We start from the raw sequence: 20,215 nt of genomic DNA, 5'->3' as shown, positions 1-20,215 counted from the left end.
AAAGTAAAATAAAGCAGAAATAAGATAACAAAATCAGTGTGTGTGTGTGTGTGTGTGTGTGTGTGTGTGTGTGTGTGTGTAAGAAAGAGAGTTTTCTGAGTGGCAAGCAAGGGGAACAGCAAAATAAATTTTCCAAATCATATAGAAAACCAATGTATAGCCAACACCCATAGTAACAGAAGTTATATTTAAGAGACCAGGTTTTTCCTGTAGGTATTCATACATTATTTTTGATACCAAATTACATTATCAATTTAGGTTTCAAAATCAGATGTAAATGAGCCTGTGGCTGGACATAAGCTATTTCAATGAATGCTGAATAGGCATATTTTGGCTATTGCAGTCCAAGACAAATACATGTTCAGAATACATAAAACACAGTACACAAATTATACAAATACTACCCACTGAAAAAAAAATCTTCTCTACTGTCTTTCATATATAAGCTAATGTTAATTAATAATTATACAATTTAACTCATAGGAAAAAACTGAACCCAAAACATCAGCATATTTAGGCCAAAATCAGTGGCAGACATGATGACTTTAGGTTTATTTGAAAATATAGTTTCAGTCCCAGATTAGCTCACAGCAGAGGAAAGCCAGCTTTCTTTTTGCCTTACACATCACTAAGAGTTAACTTATATTCACATGAACAATTACTGGCACAGGAAAAAAAATTAAAAATACAAACAGAAGAGAGATAAAAAGGACTGAGGAGAGAAGGAACTCTCTAGTTAGAAAGGGTGGAGTTCCTCTAACAAGTGCTCTACATAAAGCCACAACAGAATTCCCCTCTTTCCCTGTGTTAGAAAAAAAGAAAGTCAAAGCTAAAAAGATGCAGAAGTCTACTAGAAGTCTTTGGCTTACCGGCTTACCCAATGACCACCATCAACATTAAACTGAAGCATGAAAAAGTAACCCAAATGAGCAAGACTGGAAGAAATCCATTCATACCGAGCTCTGAAGTTGCACAGTATATTAGAAATCACAGTATATTTAATCATATATCTAAAGAGGGTAGACTCGACAACTCAGTGTGTAGTTAACTGCATTTCCAAGAAGGATGCTGCCTTCGAAGGGAAGCTTTCTCCCTTTGCCTAATTCATTAGAAAATTCTCATTTCATAGAGTAGAATCTCTTTAACATTCAACCAACCAACTAGTTCCAATCCAGATTTGTGAAACAAGAAACAAAATGATTTTATCTCTTTTCAGTGATAGACATTTACATATTTGAAAAGAGGTGTCAAATATTCTGTTTTTCTTCTGTTTTTCACTGAACTTGCCACTTTTTTTCTCATAGGTAACAGCCAGTCATTTCCTCCTAAGTGGACTGCCATGCCTGCTTCTCTTAGTGTTTTCATTGAAACGTGCTTGATATTTGGGTTGCAGCTTTGATCATCCCTCCAATGCAATTGGTAACACAAAATTTCCAGTTAATCACAATCACTGTTCAGCCCTATACCATATATAACACAGTTTGAAAATACAAAAAGGAAAAGCTCTGAAAAATAAATTTTAATCTCTGAAAGTTAATTTGAGGATTAAAAGCATTTAATATTTGTCACATACATTCAAAAGCAGTTTCCCAGATGTGGGGTTTGAAATCTAAATGTGCCACTACTCAGTCCTTCACAGACCTTCACGGGTCAGACAGTCTGAAAACATCGCACTATTTTTCATAGTTCTGAGGACAAGGGGGAAAAAGGTATGTTTCATAAAAATGCAATAGGGTAGCCACATTTCCTCCCATGCATGAATAATGTATGATCCACAATGTTATTTGCTAGACTGTCTAATCACTAGCATCTTTCAAAATGCCTATATAAGCTTTAGCTCATTAAGAACAAACATGTATCTGTATAAAAATATCACATACCTGTGAACACTCAGAATAATATTCTGCCAAATACCAATACACACATCAAACTGACACGGGTATCCTACTTTTGAGCATTTCTCAAAAATAAAAATGTTGGGAAAAGAAATACAGAATAATTATTTCAGCTTGTGACACTCATGCTTACTCTAAATAATCAAGCTTAAATCCCTCTTTCAAAACATACCACACACACACATATATATACATATATGTATGTATGTATGTGTGTGTGTGTGCGTGTGTATATATATATATGTGTGTGTGTGTGTATATATATATATATATATATATATATATAAAATCAAGGAATGATCCAGGGACTGTTGCACACTTTCTAAATAAAAGTGAAAAAAAAAAGTGGCAGAAACAAGAGGCTAAATAAAAAAGCTTTTAAAGCAAGGCTTCTTCTATTAGAAGCAGTTTTATTATTTTGAAAGGGGCTTCTATGATTCATGAAAGAGTGATAAAGCAAAAGTACTTCATACAACTATAAGCTTTCAATGTAGTAATAAGAGAAAGACAAGGTGAAAGGACAAAGTATCTAGGTTTCCCATAAATAACTGCTAAAAACAAACTATGAAGCTAAGGTACAAGAGTAGTTCTTTAGGATCAATGCTGTTAAGAAGAAAGGAAATAAAAAGTTCACCTTTATATTTCTGTATTTCATCCTCTAACAAATACTTTTTAGTAACAACAGAAGTAAAAAGAAATCAAAATATAAACAAAAACCAAAATAAAACCCCCCACACCCACTATTATACCACTTCTAGGTATGAAAGACTGCCTATTTCAATATCATTACTAAAATGAATTTCCTTTATATTTTTATTGGTATCTGATGAAAAGGAAAAAAAACATTCATTTCAAATCAACAGACATTTGCTAAGCACCCTTCTAAGTGACTCATTAATTCTTTAAACAGATATTTGTTGTATGCACCATTCATATAGAAGGTACATTTGAACTGCTATCTTCCCTTCATTGTGGAAGTAATGTTAGAAAAGGAGGTGAGAAAAAAAAAAAAAGGAGGTGACCATGAAGAGAAATCAAGGTGTTACAGAATGCAGATTTGGAGTTCTGAAGACCTAAAATAGTCTTACCAACTTCATTCACTTATGAGCAACAGTTAGTGCCAAAAAGTGGAAAAGATGTTATGTGCTAGGCCAGGTTTAGATTAATATGTACAAAATTCATAAGGAGTTTACTGAATGCCCTGAGTTATTTTCTGTAAGAAAAAGATGAGGTTTGTTGGCAAAGTTTATCACAAAAACCCCACAGGCCTTCTGCAAAGTGGCCCACCAAACCATACTACTTCTTTAGAAGAAAACAATCTAGATGTTCAACCACAACTGCTCTGTAGAAACTCTCAGCTATCCAGAACGTCACACGGTATAAATCCATAATGACATGTTAATAACCTTATGGCATAGTTAACACTTGCTCTGTGTCTCTGGATAGTATTATCAAAGTGGACTACATGTTAAAGATTTCTTTTCCATTTCAGGAGACACAAGTGTCAGGAGGGACAGAGATTTTCACTATACCAAACAGAGTTGTGCTAATGACTTCACCCTTGAAAACAGGGCTTCCCAAGCACCCCACATCCAATAAGATGGTTTCAGAAAATGGCTTTTGCTGGTAGTCTTTCAAGCTCTCTCTAAGCCTTTAGAACCTTTGGAAGTTTCAGATCTAGTCCCAAAAGCTTCTTATAAACCCAAATATAATGCCCTCTTTGTCATCTGGGCAAAAAAAAGAGAAGTTTCTCTACCTTGACTATCCTGAGTACAGAGCTTCTTGCTTATCTGCCCCATGGCGCGCTGAGCGCCAGCAACACACACCCTTCAAGTCCATCCCATCACTGTTCCTGCAACATTTCATCTTCTTTTCCATATGCCATTTCCTCTGCCCAGGTCATTCGGCCCCAGATATTCACACAGCATCCTCCAGCACTTTGTTTTCCACTCTAACCAAATATTATCTTCTCAGAAAGGTCTACCAACTGCACCCTAACTAAAATAATGGCCTTGCCTCCACCAGCAACTATGCAAATTCCTAACTTTTGTCCATTGTTCTTCCTAAAACTGTCACCACCTACTACTGTTGTCTGTGTGTACTGGTTGACTTTTTTACTGTCTGGTTTTTTTCCACCAGACTAAATTCCCCAAGGGTAGATAAAGACTTAGATGGAGGGGAGTCGACACCAAGTAAGTGCTCAATAAATTTTATTAAATGGATGAGCAAATGGATTTTTATTACACTTAATTATAACAATGAATTTTATATGCCTCTGATCTACCAGTATTGTCAATGTGAGAAGTACAATAATAAAACAAAAATATAAAATGCAAGTGTTAATCACAATTTGTCATTTACTTTGGACTATCATTTTTAGAAACATAACCTACTACATTCATGGCCTAATCAATTTTGGTGCCTTTCATTGCTTGAGGTTTTATTCTGACCACTTCCTAACCTCCTAACTTCAAGCCCTGCTTAACAATTACAGTGATTTCACAGCCAGGTCCTGACGACCCCTTAGCCAATTCCCTATACCGCTGCTAAATGGCAGATACTACACCTGACAAGATTAACTTTTAGAAGCTACTCTTCTCTGTAATCAGAGACAAACACAATTACATATTATGATTACTTCTAATTATTCTAAGCAGTTCTGCTGTTTGCCTTAAGAAAGGCACACAGCTAACTGCAGAAATTCTGACCATTACCATAGTCAAGTTGCCAATAAGTTTTATCTCCCTAACTAATCTAAATGCCAACCTATTCCTTACTGACCAATGAATATTTCATTTTCTGTTCTACTCAGAAAGCCTTTAATTGCTGTCTGATTTTAATGAAGTGCGGCTGATAATAAAGTGAAAAATGCTCAAAGACCAGATATTCAATATTCGAGTTGTGTTCAACAGAGGAAGCATCAGTGTAACATTTTTGTAACTTTAAATACCATCATCATCTACTATGTCTCCAGCCTCTTACCTCCATTAAGTCATCCTGACTGCAAACATCTGTTCTTCAATTGTCTCATAAGAAATGTACTTCATATATACAAAGTGATCATTACTCTAAAGAGCCAAATGTCTTTTAAAAGCTAGTTGAAGCAAAATAAGCAAAAGAAACATACTGTCATTTGGACTTTTACATTTTAAAATGTCAGGCCTTTGGAGTCCTTAAATATTACTAAAGCATTTCCCAGTCATACAATCACAAACTGTAAAGGCAGAAAGCAAAATCCAGACCTACCGATTTTGTTATTTTATAGGTAGGAAAAACTAAGACACACAGGGATTTGGCCAATACCAAAAACTAAAATGTGGTCACCCGTACCCACTCTCCCAGCTTACATTCAGTGGTCTCTCTATATATATCATGAAATACACAAATCCACTTCCCATCTAAACAATGGCTGGCTCCAGTGCTAAAAGAATGAATAAATAAATCACTTAATAAATTAATTTCCCAAGTTTGTTCTAATTGCAAAATTTAATGTACATTTTCAGCAACAGATAATTAAGGTTAAATGAGGTCATAAAAGTGGGACCGTAATCCAGTAAAGCTGGTGTCCCTATAAGAAGAGGAAGCAGCTCCATCAGGACACAGTGAGAAGGTTTGCTTGGATTCAGGTGTCTGTATTCCTGGCCTTCCTAGCTCTCAAGACTAGGGATTTTGGGGGATTTCTGGGTGGCTTAGTGGTTGAGCGTCTGCCTTTGACTCAGATCCCGGGGTCCTGGGATCAAGTCCCACATTGGGCTCCCTGCATGCAGCCTGCTTCTCCCTCTGCCTATATCTCTGCCTCTCTGTGTGTGTGTCTTTAATTAAAAAAAAAAAAAAGACAAGGAATTTTTGTTTCTCGCTGATGGGCTACATGAAATCCCACTACTTCTCTTTGATGATTCTATGTTTGAAACCGAAAGCCTCCAGTTTTAAGACAGTTGAGTGCAACAGAGTCAAATACATAAACTTTGTTTCTTTCTTTAAGATTATTTATTTATTTATTCATGAGAGACAGAGAGAGAGAGGCAGAGACAAAAGCAAAGGAAGAAGCAGGCTCCATACAGGGAGCCGGACGCGGGACTCGATCCCAGGACTCCAGGATCATGCCCTGGGCCGAAGGCAGGCGCTAAACCGCAGAGCCACCCAGGGATCCCCAATAAACTTTGTTTTCAATAGCAACACTCCCAACCAACTTGCCTTATTGGCCCAGAATGGATACAATCACAAATGCACGGAATGAATTAATGAATGAATGAATGAATAAATAAATAAATAAATAAATGATTTAAAAAGCTTGAGAATGTCTTCGAAATACTTTAGTTATATGCTGAATTTAGATCTGTAAAGGAATAATTTTTGTTGCCATTCAGATTTTCCTATTTGAAGGAACTGCAGTAACAATCTAAGGAACCATATATTCTCTGTGGGGGGTCTTTAGAGAATAAGTAATAGTGATAAATGAAAAAACAAAGGGAGAAATAAATTCTCCCACCCTCCCCACAAAATCCCACAAATAGCAGCCACAAGGTAATTTCAGATTTCCAGAAATGGCTACATTATTCATTAATTACAACTAAAAAGTGCTACTCTGTCAAACTGTGATTGATACCTCAACAAAATGCATTTTGTTGATAAAGTTTACCATGATGTAACCATTCAAAAATAATTTGTGTAAAAAAAGAAATCCAAATGCGTGTCTCATCTAGACAAAAGAAAGTCTGTCATTCAAATATCACCATTCTCATATTTTGTTTCTCAAATTGAAGGCCTATAAAACAATTTATTAGATGACTCCATCCATTCCTCTTGACTGTTTCCAGAAAAAGCTAAAAGGCAGCAACTATGTCAGTGAGGGGGAGAACAAGTTACTAGGCCTATCTATTTTGGTGAAAGTATCAGAATCTACCTACATATAAGGAGAAACCTCTTCATTTCAATATGTTTTGTTCATTTAGAACCAGTGGTAGCAAAATTGATTAGATAAGCTCTTACCATCAAGACCTTAAATTAAGGCTCTAGTTTTACACAACATCTTTTGAGGTTAAGCGTTAGAGCAAGCAAGATAATACTAGAAACTTCCTTTTTCTAAAACATCATTCTCTGAGACAATTTTTTATTTCTTACCCAGAAAGAGAAAATAGTAAGGAAAAGCATTAAATAAACAAGTCAAGGGACCAGCAGAATTAACAGGTAGCAAACAGACTGTAAGTCCATATACTTGTCTCTGACACCCTGTGAGATTTCTTACTGAAGAAACTGCAGTCTTTAGGAGAAAAGTATGAAAATAAACTTGCAAGGTTGCCAGATCTAGGACCTTGTACAATGATTTTACAGGAGGGCAGTAAAAATTATGGCAAAGAATAAATAAAACAACATAACAGGAATCTACTGTGCAGTGTTCTTGAACAGGGTGGTTCTGAGTTTTCAGGACGGCAAACTTTCATGCAGCTAAAAGAATGTACTACCAATGAAATAGAAATGATGAAAAGAACATCTTTAATAAAAAAAAAAAAAAGAACATCTTTAATAAATGAAGTATACACAAGCCATCTGCAGTGTTTCAGGAAGACAGAAGAATCCAAGTACCACCAGACATAAAGGAAAAGTACTGAAGGGAAATAAATGCCCTACACGCTTGAAAAGGTTTCACCCTTCTAACGAAAAAGATCTCCATTCACTGAGTGAGATAGTGTAAGAAAACAATGACAGTGTTTAAATGGGTGATCAAAGCCAACTTGTGGTCAGCTCCTCCTGAACTAGAGTCTGGGGAATTAGGAGGGGGAACCGATGAGTCCTCGTGTCCGAAAAGAAGCACACAATCAAGCGAAGTGCTAGGTGAAAGGCTATGTGATTGCTCACTACTGTCTGTGTGCAGGAAAGGCTCAGCCGTCCACCTACTAGGTGCAAAAGATCCCACTCAGCTCCGTCCTCACCAGTCAGTGGTGTTAATGGGCATCTGTTTTTGCTGCCTATGCAGCTACCAAGGGAGTACCTTTAGGCAAGGATTTGATGACACTTTTTCATTTCCCCAGGACCTGGCATAGAATCAGAATCCAGTAAATAATCAGTGAGTAAAACTGAACAGAGGAACCTGGCTCTGAACCTAATTTGTTGCAATTTTCACTTAAAATTTCAAATCCTGTGCTTTACTTCCCCATCTTTCCATTCTTCCATGCTAACTCTCCCACTAGATTATACTATCTTCTACATAATAATATGCTAAGTCACCTTCACTTTGAGCTAGCACAGAAATAAAATGAGTGGCATACCAAAGGATGGAAAATATATGCACAGATACTGTATTTAAATAATCCCATAAAAATAAGAGTGATTATTTCTAAAGAAGAGTCCATACTAGACTTAGAGAAGTGAAAACATGCATCCTAAGTGTCCGATACCCATTTGTTGATCACAAATAAGTGAATGACTACAGGAGAAATGTGGAAATTTAAAGAGTAAAAATGAAATGCACTAGTATGATAACGCACACTGACTCTTCTCATTACCAAAACTTCCAAACTTTAGAAGAAATAATAAATCCGATAATCACCAAATGCTGAAGTGTAAAAATTAGAATAAGAAAAAAAAAACCAACTATAATATCTTAATCATCTGAAACTCCATAAGCCCATTATGGAGATTCAGCTAAGACTTCATAATGGGCTTGAGAAGCAAGGCTATAATTTGAGCCAAAGGCTAAAGTCTATATAATGATCACCTGCTTAGAAAGGAATTAACTTACCTTGCAGACCACATAATATTCTTGTGATTTCCATGAAGAGTTACACAGTGAATGAATGTAAACCGTATCATGCAACAAAACTTTCACCTGTACTAATCAGTAATAACATTCTGAATGAAAGTAGAGACAAACCAAGTTGAGTAAAACTAATAGTATTATCAAGCCTTAAAGCACCTCTCTTGTAAAGTAGGATAAATGCTAAAAAATAATTGTTAAGAACTGCAATATGGGCAGCCCCAGTGGCACAGCGGTTTGGTGCTGCCTGCAGCCTGGGATGTGGTCCTGGGGACCTGGGATCCAGTCCCAAGTCAGCGGTTTGGTGCTGCCTGCAGCCTGGGATGTGGTCCTGGGGACCTGGGATCCAGTCCCACATCAGGCTCCCTGAGTGGAGCCTGCTTCTCCCTCTACCTGTGTTTCTGCCTCTCTCTCTCTGTCTCTCATGAATAAATAAATAAAATCTTTAAAAAAACAAAACAAAACTGCAATACATTGAACTCTATCCGTACTTAAGCAAATAATGCATTTTATTAACTGTGAAATAAGGATAGTTTTTCTTCCCCATTCTCCTAACTTCACATTTAGAAAAGGCAAAAAAAAAAAAAAAAAAAAAAGTTTAAAGGGAAAAAAATTTTTTTTTTTTTTTAAGATTTTATTTATTTATTCATGAGAGACAGAGACATAGGCAGAGGGAGAAGCAGTCTCCATGCAGGGAGCCCGATGTGGGACTCGATCCCAGAACTCCAGGATCACGCCCTGGGCCAAGGCAGATGCTCCACTGCTGAGCCACCCAGGCATCCCGGGAAAAAATCTATTGCAAAGTGGTGACTGACACTACAGCCAAAAAACGATCCAAAGGTCTTCTTTGATGCTTTGGAACTAATGTAAGCATAAGGATTACATTTATCCATGCCATAGTGTAATTCAGCAGTAAATTATGGCGTTAAATCCAGGTTAGGAGATGCCTATAATGATTAAAGTATTTTCCCATTTTCCTAACAATTACCAACTCTAAGTAGAAATCAATTTAATTGAAAATGAGAGTGAATACTAAACCAATTACCAAAGTCAGGTGTAATAAAGATGAGCACTGTTACTTAATCTAGAAATTCTAGATGTTGTAATTTATGCATTTATATAGAAAAACAACTGAATTTATAGAGGAATAGTCCTAATTCTCTTAATTACATGATTCTTAAATTCCATGATATACTTCCTGCAAATGTTTGCTAAAACAGATTTTTGAAAAATTAATAATTCTTTAAAAATCTCTGTCATTGCATGAAAGGATTTTTTGTTGTTATTTAATTTACATATTTGTGTTTCTGCATTTAAAACTAATTGGGTGAAGTGTTCCAATACAATTTTTTTTTTTTAAATTTTATTTATTTATGATAGTCATACAGAGAGAAAGAGAGAGAGGCAGAGACACAGGCAGAGGGAGAAGCAGGCTCCATGCACCGGGAGCCCGATGTGGGATTCGATCCCGGGTCTCCAGGATCGCGCCCTGGGCCAAAGGCAGGCGCCAAACCGCTGCGCCACCCAGGGATCCCCCAATACAATTTTTAAAACTGGTTGCCTAAGTAAGAGATCTGAATTGAACTAGTTCTAATGGATTTTAACTTAGTAAGTCTTCGTTAATGAGAAGGTAGGATACTTCCCATATAAAACTGCCTATGTTTCAGAAAAAGCATATACAATATTTATCTGGACAATTCAGGAGCACTTGCTTGATTGTTATTTCAAATGCCTCAAACATTATAGAAGTCATGTGAGAAAGTTTAATGTGATTATCTGAGGCACTTATCTTTTACTGAACCCAAGAGTTTCTGATTCATTGTATGAAAAAAAGCAAAAATATACACTGGTTTATTACAGAGAAAAACATACAATTAATATTATATTGGATATCTATGTTCAAAGAGTACCCTATTTTACTGGTGGTCAACAACACCATAAAATTCACCATTTTAATCTTTTTTAGGTATACAGCACAGTAATGTTAACTATACACACATGGTTGAGTAATCAGGTCTCTAGAAATTTTTCATCTTGCAAATCCAAAACTTCAGATCCACTGAATAATAATTCCCTTTTCCTCTCTTCCCCAAAAGTTCCTTTTTAAAAGTACTTAAAACTTAGAAGCTTTTAAAAAGGAAGTATCACAGATTTTTATTTAATAATCATCATTCCACAATAAACTGAGTGATATAAAAGATCTCATTCTAGTCAGCATTGAGATGTCCTTTATATATAAAATCCTATATATGGCTGCTAGAATCTTTCAGTTTCAGAAGTCATATTTGTTCAAAGACTTGCCAATCCTCTAAGGATATCTGAGTCATTAATGTAAATTAGTGAGACAGATCATGGGTTAGCCATTTTTTCCTGAAAAGGGCCAAAGTGTAAATATTGCAGGCTTTGTAGGCCATATGGTTCCTCTTGCAAATATTCAACTCTGCAACACTGTAGCACAGAGCAGCTATGGATAACACATATATAAATGAGCATGACAGTGTCAATAAAAATTTATTGAAAAAAAAAAAAGGAAGAAAAACACATGACAGACTGGATTTATCCTATGGGCCATAAGTTGCTACTCCCTGAAATAAAGAAGGGAATAGAGAGACAATGACAAGAGAAGGAGAGGGGCAGAGACAGGGCATAGGAAACAAAGAAAATTATAAGAAAGTATTTATGGAGCCTTACTCCAGAGAAAAAATAGGTACTAAACAATACATTAAAAAACATGTTCCAAAATAAATAAATAAATAAATAAAAATAAAAAAATAAAAAATAAAATAAAAAATAAAAAACATGTTCCATTTTCTAGGGCTTTACGATCCAAGTTTGTCTATAAAACAAATAATATCAACTCCACTGTTTTATTTTGTTTGTTTGTTTGTTTATGGCTTGTGTCAACGTTGACCTACTGGCATTCAGTACATTAGCATAAACAATGAAAATACTGACTTCCGTAAGTACATAGGATTTGACTTACCTTAGCAATGGATGGAATATGACAGTAATATTTCTGGCTCCAGGTTTGCAGACAAATTTGGTTCCTCCACCTTCAATTAAGTTGTCATCAGGACCGCCTTTCAGGAAAAAGAAGAAAATTTAGCTTACTAGGACTTTTACAAAAAAATAAATCAAGGCTATTGAAATGAATGTTATACTATCATAAGAAGGACCATCTTTGAAAACAGTTGTCTTCAAATCTATAAAATTATTTTGAAAGACTGCATCCAGTCTCTTCACTGCATAAACTATAGAGCAGCATTTTCATTCTGGATTGAGAACATGGAAGCTCAGTAAAAACAAATGGAGTTTTTAAAGAAATATTGTAGGGTAAAACCTAGTTAAATGGTTAGATCTGCAATGACCAGTGTCTATCTTAGTACAGCACGTGAAACTTTCCCAAAGAGAAAGTACCACTCAAGGTCGTCCAGGGCTATAAAGGTTGGAGCAGAGATCCATATAAACCTAACTGATCACACTTCATCAAATCTGAGACCCCACAAATTTTAAGATATGCTACTATAACACTCAATTTTTAAAACAATTCTGCAAATGAAACTATACAATGCTTCTTTATTACTTAGAAGAGTTTTTTTCTCATTGAAAAGCTCCTTATGGTTGAAATACATATAAGTAGGTTATATAATTCTAAGTAAATATTTAAGATTGTTAAGGCTTTTAAAATAAACAGGTGTTTACCATAAATCTCTCGCATTTAATACAGAAATATAAGAAAAATAAATTAAGGTGTTCTTACAACTACGTCATTTTCAGAATGCAGCTTTTCTTAATGACTCAGAGTTGCTAATATGCTTGTTTTATAAATGCTGTCACTAAGTGGGTTTCCTAAAGGAGTAAATCCAGTATTTTATTCCAGCTGCTAATACCAATTCTGCAAGGTTTAACGTTGATATGTACTTGATGTTATCAGAAGGTTGAAAGAGAAGGTCTATATCAGCTGAAACTCATACTCTTTCCTCAAACAGTCCTTAAGAGATCATCAATTGAAACATTGAAGGCTCATGGTATGAAGAATATCCATTCAGTTTACACATACTGAGGCAAAAACAACTCATTCTGACTGTCTTCTGGTCTACAGCCACAATGATGCCATTGACCTAAGATATCATCCTAATTTCAGAGGGTCATGAAAAAATGTGTATCTTAGGATGTTGGGAGAAATGCTCCCCCTTCCACACACTACTCATGTTACCTACCAATGAATGAAAATTTGTAATCCCTGCCTCCCTCTTTTATCCATTCTAGGGGAAGTGAAGTAACTCCCTTGGTGAAATTGAGAAGACAAAGCCGAGCATGCATGTCTCAGCAACCTCTTTATTGCACTTTAGAAACCAGAATGTCTGTAGGTGGTAAGTGTTGTCTCACAAAGTTGAAAAATAAAGGTCTTGCTTTGTCAGAGAAGGATGAAGTGGTGAGCAAATGTTTCTAATTTTGATGTTCAGTTAGCAAACTCATTTGGTTCTCAAAGTAGACTACACCTTCCATTCTAGCGTCTGTCAGTATAAAGGTTGGTATTTCATCTTCCATCTACCTTATGTTATTTCTTAATAGTTTCTGAAATCTGACAAAAAGATGCCATTTTGTAGGCTTCCCTTCAAAATCCTAAAAATCTACACTTAAAATTTCTTTTTTCTGGGATCCCTGGGTGGCGCACCAGTTTAGCGCCTGCCTTTGGCCCAGGGCACGATCCTGGAGACCCGGGATCGAATCCCACGTCGGGCTCCTGGGGCATGGAGCCTGCTTCTCCCTCTGCCTATGTCTCTGCCTCTCTCTCTCTCTCTCTCTCTCTCTCTCTCTCTCTCTCTGTGACTATCATAAATTTTTTTTAAAAAATTCTTTTTTCTAAGTTAAATATTTTCTTTCTAATTAGAGTTCTTTGCATGATACCAAGCACAACTAAATCTCATTTGGGTTTATTATCTATCTTAATGGTCTCTGAGGTAACTTGGAGATTGACTGATAAAAACATGTAAAGCCTCAGAAATCCATACCCCTGGATCATCAAGACTTCCCAGAATGTAGGTCAGAATGTAGGCAAGTCCCATTTGGATTAGTTGTTTCCACCAACTAATCACAGCACAGCTTTTCTTAAGGAAAACAGAAAATATAATGGTATGTACAGCTCCTGATTCAAAACCATGAGCTATTTTTTCTCATTTGAAAAAAGAAATCCATCTTGTTTTACTATATTTGCACCAGAGATATCAGTGTTCTGCTAAGTCAGTGATTTTGCAAAAGGAGAGCATCAAGACTATCATAAACACTACTCCTTTGACAAAACCCTCCTCTAAAGGTCACATGGTATGGTTACAAACACAAAGAACAGAATAAATATATCTTATCAATACTTCTCAAAGATCGTCAGATGAAGTCAGTATTGAATTATCCAAAAACGTGTATATGCGTAGCAAATAAACAGGTTATATTCTGCACTCCAGGCACAACATAAATAACTTCCCATGAAGTAAATCTACACAACAATATAATGAATTCATTTACTGAATATATAAGCATTTCTTTTAAAGACAAATGTGAGTTAGACTACAAGGATCTCCAATGATTTCTAAAAATTTTTAGGTTTTATGATCTTAGGTACTCAATACTTATATAGAGACCAGATTAACCTAGCTCCAGGCGAACTAGTACCTTTATGCAACACCAAATGCACTAAATGTGCATGCACTGCCATGTCCTGGTTCACACCAGGCTTTCATTTAGTGGCCTGTGCCCCCTCCTACCATTCCTTTAGGCACCACATCCAGCCTTCAACTGTCGGATGGCCCTCTCCCAATTGTCCACAATTCCATTAGCAATGACTTTACATAAAATAAACAGATCACCTGTATTGTCATTTGTTTTCTAATGCTTACATAACATTTTCCTGACTGGAATGGAACTTCCTGGAAAGTAGTTATAAAAACATCTGCTGAATGAAGAAATAGAGACCCACCTTACCAGAATGTTATTGGACTTAGATGAGAAAGTATGTGTGCAAATCCTTTGTAAACTGTCAAAAACCTAACATAAGCAAGCCTCTCTGTCCCCAGAGTCTTACAGGGAACAGGTGTGCTTAATAAACATTTGTTGATGACAATCAGAGAACACAGATAACAAAAGATATAATACCAAAAATAAGGCCCACAGGCCACTAGAAATGTCGGTGAGAGGAAGATTTGGCTGTGAAAATGAAGGATGATGGCTAGCATTCAGCTGTAAACTAAATAATAGTTGCAACTGTTCCCTGTTAGCTGCAGAAAGATCATTACTGCTTTACAGAATAGAGTTAACTAAATAAAAAGTAAACTTTGGGCAGGACTAACTCACCCCCCAGCCAAAATTCCACCTACAGGAACTTCATCTATGCTTCCAGGCCCACTGCAAACCCTATCTACCCTGCATTTGATGTGATTTCCTCTTTCCTACAGGCTCAAACCCAACCTACTAAATTACCAAAAGCAACACCAACCCAGTAAAAATATTCTTGAAAATACAAAGGTAAAGAACCAGAAGTAAAGACTGTGGCCCAAGATCTTATGGTCTGAGTGTCTAATCCTCTGAGATGTAGTCTAGCATTTCAATATTCTGAGTGAGAAACAAAACTGGCCTCTCTTTGCATGCCTTCCCATAATCAGGTAATCTGGAAGTCGCTGTCATCAACGTTCTAAGGGAACATATTCAATCCCGAGAAAAGCACAAAAGTGCCAGAACACCTCCTTCCCCTTCATTCATTATGCTTACAGTCTAATCCCAGCTGTCAGAGGCCGGGTGATAGGCACCAGAGAAAATGCTGAATGATGATGGATGGTTGCAAAGAAAAGGAAACTGACAGTAGTATTACAAGTAGAATATATCTTGTGCAGAAAGGAGAGGAAATGCTCTACTCATATTTCAGTTTCAAACAATGAGGACAATGGTATGACAGGCTCTTGCAGACAACTGGCAGGAGGCACCAAGGCCACCCAGTGACTGCTGGCATGACAGCATCTTAGGGCTCGCAGTCAAGGCCTTTCTTTTAGAATTCATTTACATAGAAGTAATTAGCTCCTAGGCTTATTTATTCCTTGATTCTTCCCAACTGGAATTTGAAGTCATTTATAATGAATATAGTCATTTTAATAAAACAGAAAAAGAAAACCCCAGCCTAAGACACGGAAACAAATGTCCTCACTGACAGAATTATGGTACAGTGGGAAAACTCACTAAGATCCGTGTCACATCCCAGATGTGCTACTTAATACTCTAAGTGCAACAGAATTATTTAAATTTTCTGAGCCTTAGCTTTCCATTTATAAAATACATATTGAAATTAACTGTTTCAAAGACTTGTGGTGATAACGTACTCCTGGGGATTCAGTATGGTTTTGACACCTAGTATATCTCAAATAAATGGTCTACTTTTCTCATTAGAATTACCAAGCAGTTATGGATCTAGTTGATCACATACACACATACACACAAAACATCCCTGGAACATAAACTAAAAAATAAAAGATCCAATTTAAAAAAATATTATTCTTCCTACTTTAGGCAGCACTGTATGAGTCAATAGCATTAAAAGGACCAATTAGAATTATGTCTGTCTTACTTGGGGAGGGCATTGTTATTGCAGTGAAAGATTAGAAAATTGCTGAGAACACTTACGGCATGACAGAATAAAATTTATCTTTCTCTGCTCTTAATTTTTCAGTTAAAAATAACCAATATTGGGATGTCTGGGTGGCTCAGCAGTTGAGCATCTATCTTTGGCTCAGGCCATGATCCTGGAGTCCCGGGATCAAGTCCCACCTCAGGCTCCTGGCGTGGAGCCTGCTTCTCCCTTTGCTTGTGTCTCTGCCTCTCCATGCCTCTCATGAATAAATAAATAAAATCTTAAAAAAAAAAAACAATGTTGAACATATAGATACAAAGATTATGGACTGTCTATGCCAAGTGCTTAGAGGAAACCAGTGGAGTCTGATGGTCAATTGAGTTAAGCCATAGAAGGCAGCCTTATCTGACATGTTTAACATGGCCTGGATTTCAAGTTGGCCTTTTCCACACTGAAAAAGAACCACAGTGAAGATGATTTCTTTTTCTTTTTTACAGCAAATACTTTGCTTCATAAACATTTATTTATTTATTTATTTATTTATTTATTTATTTATTTATTTATTTATTTATTTATGATAGTCACACACACAGAGAGAGAGAGAGAGAGAGAGAGAGAGAGAGAGGCAGAGACATAGGCAGAGGGAGAAGCACCGGGAGCCTGACATGGAATTCGATCCCGGGTCTCCAGGATCGCGCCCTGGGCCAAAGGCAGGCGCTAAACCGCTGTGCCACCCAGGGTTCCCTGCTTCATAAACTTTCAAAAGATTATGAAAATGCATTCTGATTGCAACAATATACGGGGTCTTTAATTGGCTCTAAGAGCCTGCTAAATGGTCTAAGAATTCCCTGAATTCATAGCAGTCCCTTAGTTCTTTTAGATTAAGTTCTTTGCCAAGTACCCATTCAAAAGCACAGACTAGGGGTGCCTGGGTGCCTCAGTCGTTTGGGTGTCTGCCTTTGGCTCAGGTCATGATCCGGAGTCCTGGGTCCTGGGATCAAGCCCCACATGGGGCTCCTTGCTCAGCATGGAGTCTGCTTCTCCCTCTCCCTCTGCCCCTCCCCACTGTGTTTTCTCTCTCTCTCTCTCTCTCTCTTTATCTCACACATACACACACACACACACACACTCTCTCTCTCTCAAGTAAATAAATAAAATCTTAAAAAAAAAATCAACAGACTCAAAAGCACAGATTATCATTAGGACTTCATGCTGTCACTGCTGCTGCTGCCACCAATGCCCAACTTGTGACTAGGGACTATCTATGATCTTGGGGTCTGGTACTAGATTAGGAAGAAAAGAGAAGTACAATACTTATTCTTACCCTTGAATAACTTACTATTACAGTCAAGTCAAGCAAATCAGTATTGCTGGTAAATTATTGTCAGACCTGGGAAGGAAATCTTGGCAATAAATACCTTGAAGGAAAGAATCGTCTTTTGGACTCAATTTGAACCAAGTCTATAATTATTAACAACAGTACAGGTTTGTACAAGGATGGATCTCCTGTGCTTAGAATGGTTTCTGGGACATGATAAGCAGTAAGTATTTATGGAATGAATATATGAATAAAAAACAAACAAAAAAATTATAATGCCTCTTTTAGATCAAGTGAATTCTAAGTATGAACCACCTAGGAACAAACAGCAGTTGTGTTTTGCATAAAGTATCCTAAGTAAGTAATGCATGTTTCAGCAAAATGCTGAAAAATTATAATAAGATATTATTTGTAGAAAACAATCTCTCAAGTAGAAACAAATTAGTTATCCCCACCATTAGAGGAGTAAATGCCTTGTCTATAATTCTCTGCTCAATTATATTTCGTTCCTGGGTAGCTCTAACGTTGTACTGTGTAGATAATTAAAACAGGTGTCAAGTATTACACAGAGTATGCAGGAAGAAGGTCAAGAGCTGGAAAGGGGATTCACGCTTATTAAACATTCACCAGGAAACCGGTACTGTGCTGGACCCGTAACATAAAATATCTCACTTAATCCTAGTAATAGCCTATAATATTATTACCCAACACAGAGATGAAGAAATGGAGGCTCATGAGGGTGAGGGAAGAAGTACAGAGTCTTGCTCAAAATCAAAATCACACATGGTAGGTTCAGTATTTAAACTATTTTTTCCCAACTATATGTACACTACAATGCACTTAATATCACTTCATGCTCTGAGAAACTCATGAGTTGAAAAAAATAATACACATGACGGGTGATATAGGAAAATTCTGAAACAGGGAGCAGTAAACCCTGATTTTATGGTGGTTTGACACATAAAATGTATTTTCTATGGAATCTACACTAAATACATCAGTTGGGTTATCCAAATCAATGCACAAGAAGCCTTTTTGATCAAAAATGTGAGTGAAGCCTGACAAAAACAACATTTTATAGATAAAACCTACATAAACAATGGTTTGGTAGATAAAACCATATAAACAATGATTCTGGGGGCAGGGGGAACAACACTTAATGGTCCAACTGAGGCCAGAAAGAACACTTTCCTCTCTAAATATAGTCCCAGCAGCAAGGACCAGAATGAACTTTACATTTCCCCATCTCTCCTGACTAGCTAGTACAGAGTATAATGACCCCTTCAACTCCAAACTACTGGTTAGGGTTCTTTGGAGACCCAGAAACAGGCAGGTAGGTAGACAAGAAAGGGTCCAGCCCTTCAGGGAGGAAACTTTGGGGAGTTTACCTGTATCCATACCCAAAATACTGATAGAAGCCATTTATTTTTCTGCTTCCCCTTTTTAAAAAAAATTCCAATAGCTCTCCCTTGCTTTGTTTTTTTACTGTAACATCTGATGAAGGATTTCTTGATAATCCTTCCCTACTGTTGAGTGCACAGGTGAGGTGAAATTACTACAATTTGTAGCAGCACCATATTATTATGGAATATTCTAGAGCAGAAATAAGAGTAGAGAAGAGAAACTCTGAGAGTTAGAGTTGAGGATTTACCAGCTGGTTATAGCAAAAGAACAAAGAGAAAAGGAGTCAAAGGTTCTGACAAAAAAGAAAGTCAGATGATTGACCACACATGGGTCAACGCTTGGTAAGAAATAAATGAGACTTGGAAAAGACTAGATTGATGATAAGCAATGCAAGCTGACACATGGGGTTTTCTCTCAGATCAGAATCTTTATGGGGGAAGTCAGAGTGAGAGAAGATTGAAGAGGAATGAAGGTTGGTAGTTAGGGACAGGCTAAAATTGTATCTTTTCTCGCTTTCCTTGTGATCATCCCAGGAAGCCCTCCCCTGAGTTAAAAATGAAGTGGTCAGGGGCAGTAGGTTTGATGTTTGCTGGTAAGGAATCAGAGAGCAGCAAAGTTTGGAGGTGGGGTAAGAATGAGAAATGAAAGAAATAAAGGAAAGTCGAAGGACCTCAGCTCCTTTTGGCCTGTCTCTAGTGTCACTTGCAGGTATAAAACATAATGTACAGAAAGAGGTCTAAACTAGAGACTGCCTAATGATTGGTTATTATGAGACAAACAGTCCATGTTGTGAAGTATAAGGAGCAGTACAGCAGATGAATGTCCAAGATCTTATGTCTGCTGGAATTTCAGTGTGAGCAGACTGCTAGGAAGCAAATCCCTCACCTGAGTTTTGCTTCAAGTAAGACCTTCTCTCCCAGATGTTTGGTTAAAGACCATGAAATAGGGATCCCTGGGTGGCACAGCGGTTTAGCGCCTGCCTTTGGCCCAGGGCGCGATCCTGGAGACCCGGGATCGAATCCCACGTCGGGCTCCCGGTGCATGGAGCCTGCTTCTCCCTCTGCCTGTGTCTCTGCCTCTCTCTCTCTCTGTGTGTGACTATAATAAATAAATAAAAATTTTTTAAAAAAGACCATGAAATAATTATTTTTTGGTCACATAACAGTGTTGTTTTTATCATGAAATAATTATTATAAAGAAATAAAAGTTATGGGCAGCCCCAGTGGCTCAGC

The 20,215-nt window shown here is 36.9% G+C and overlaps 1 protein-coding gene across 2 annotated transcripts in view; it reads right to left on the bottom strand.

The window, feature by feature from the left end:
• The window catches only part of EXOC4 (exocyst complex component 4), a 755,174-nt gene that overhangs the window by 412,359 nt on the left and 322,600 nt on the right, over nucleotides 1-20,215 (bottom strand). For both annotated transcript variants that reach the window (XM_041727473.1, XM_041727474.1), the window contains exon 10: nucleotides 11,633-11,729. In XM_041727473.1, coding sequence (XP_041583407.1) covers nucleotides 11,633-11,729 — 97 coding nt within the window. The remainder of the gene's footprint in view (nucleotides 1-11,632; nucleotides 11,730-20,215) is intronic.

Source organism: Vulpes lagopus, chromosome 13 (genome assembly GCF_018345385.1).
Source record: "Vulpes lagopus strain Blue_001 chromosome 13, ASM1834538v1, whole genome shotgun sequence".
Taxonomy (NCBI): domain Eukaryota; kingdom Metazoa; phylum Chordata; class Mammalia; order Carnivora; family Canidae; genus Vulpes; species Vulpes lagopus.
The sequence above is the reverse complement of the archived record's forward strand: the minus strand, read 5'-3'. Positions and strand labels throughout refer to the sequence as shown.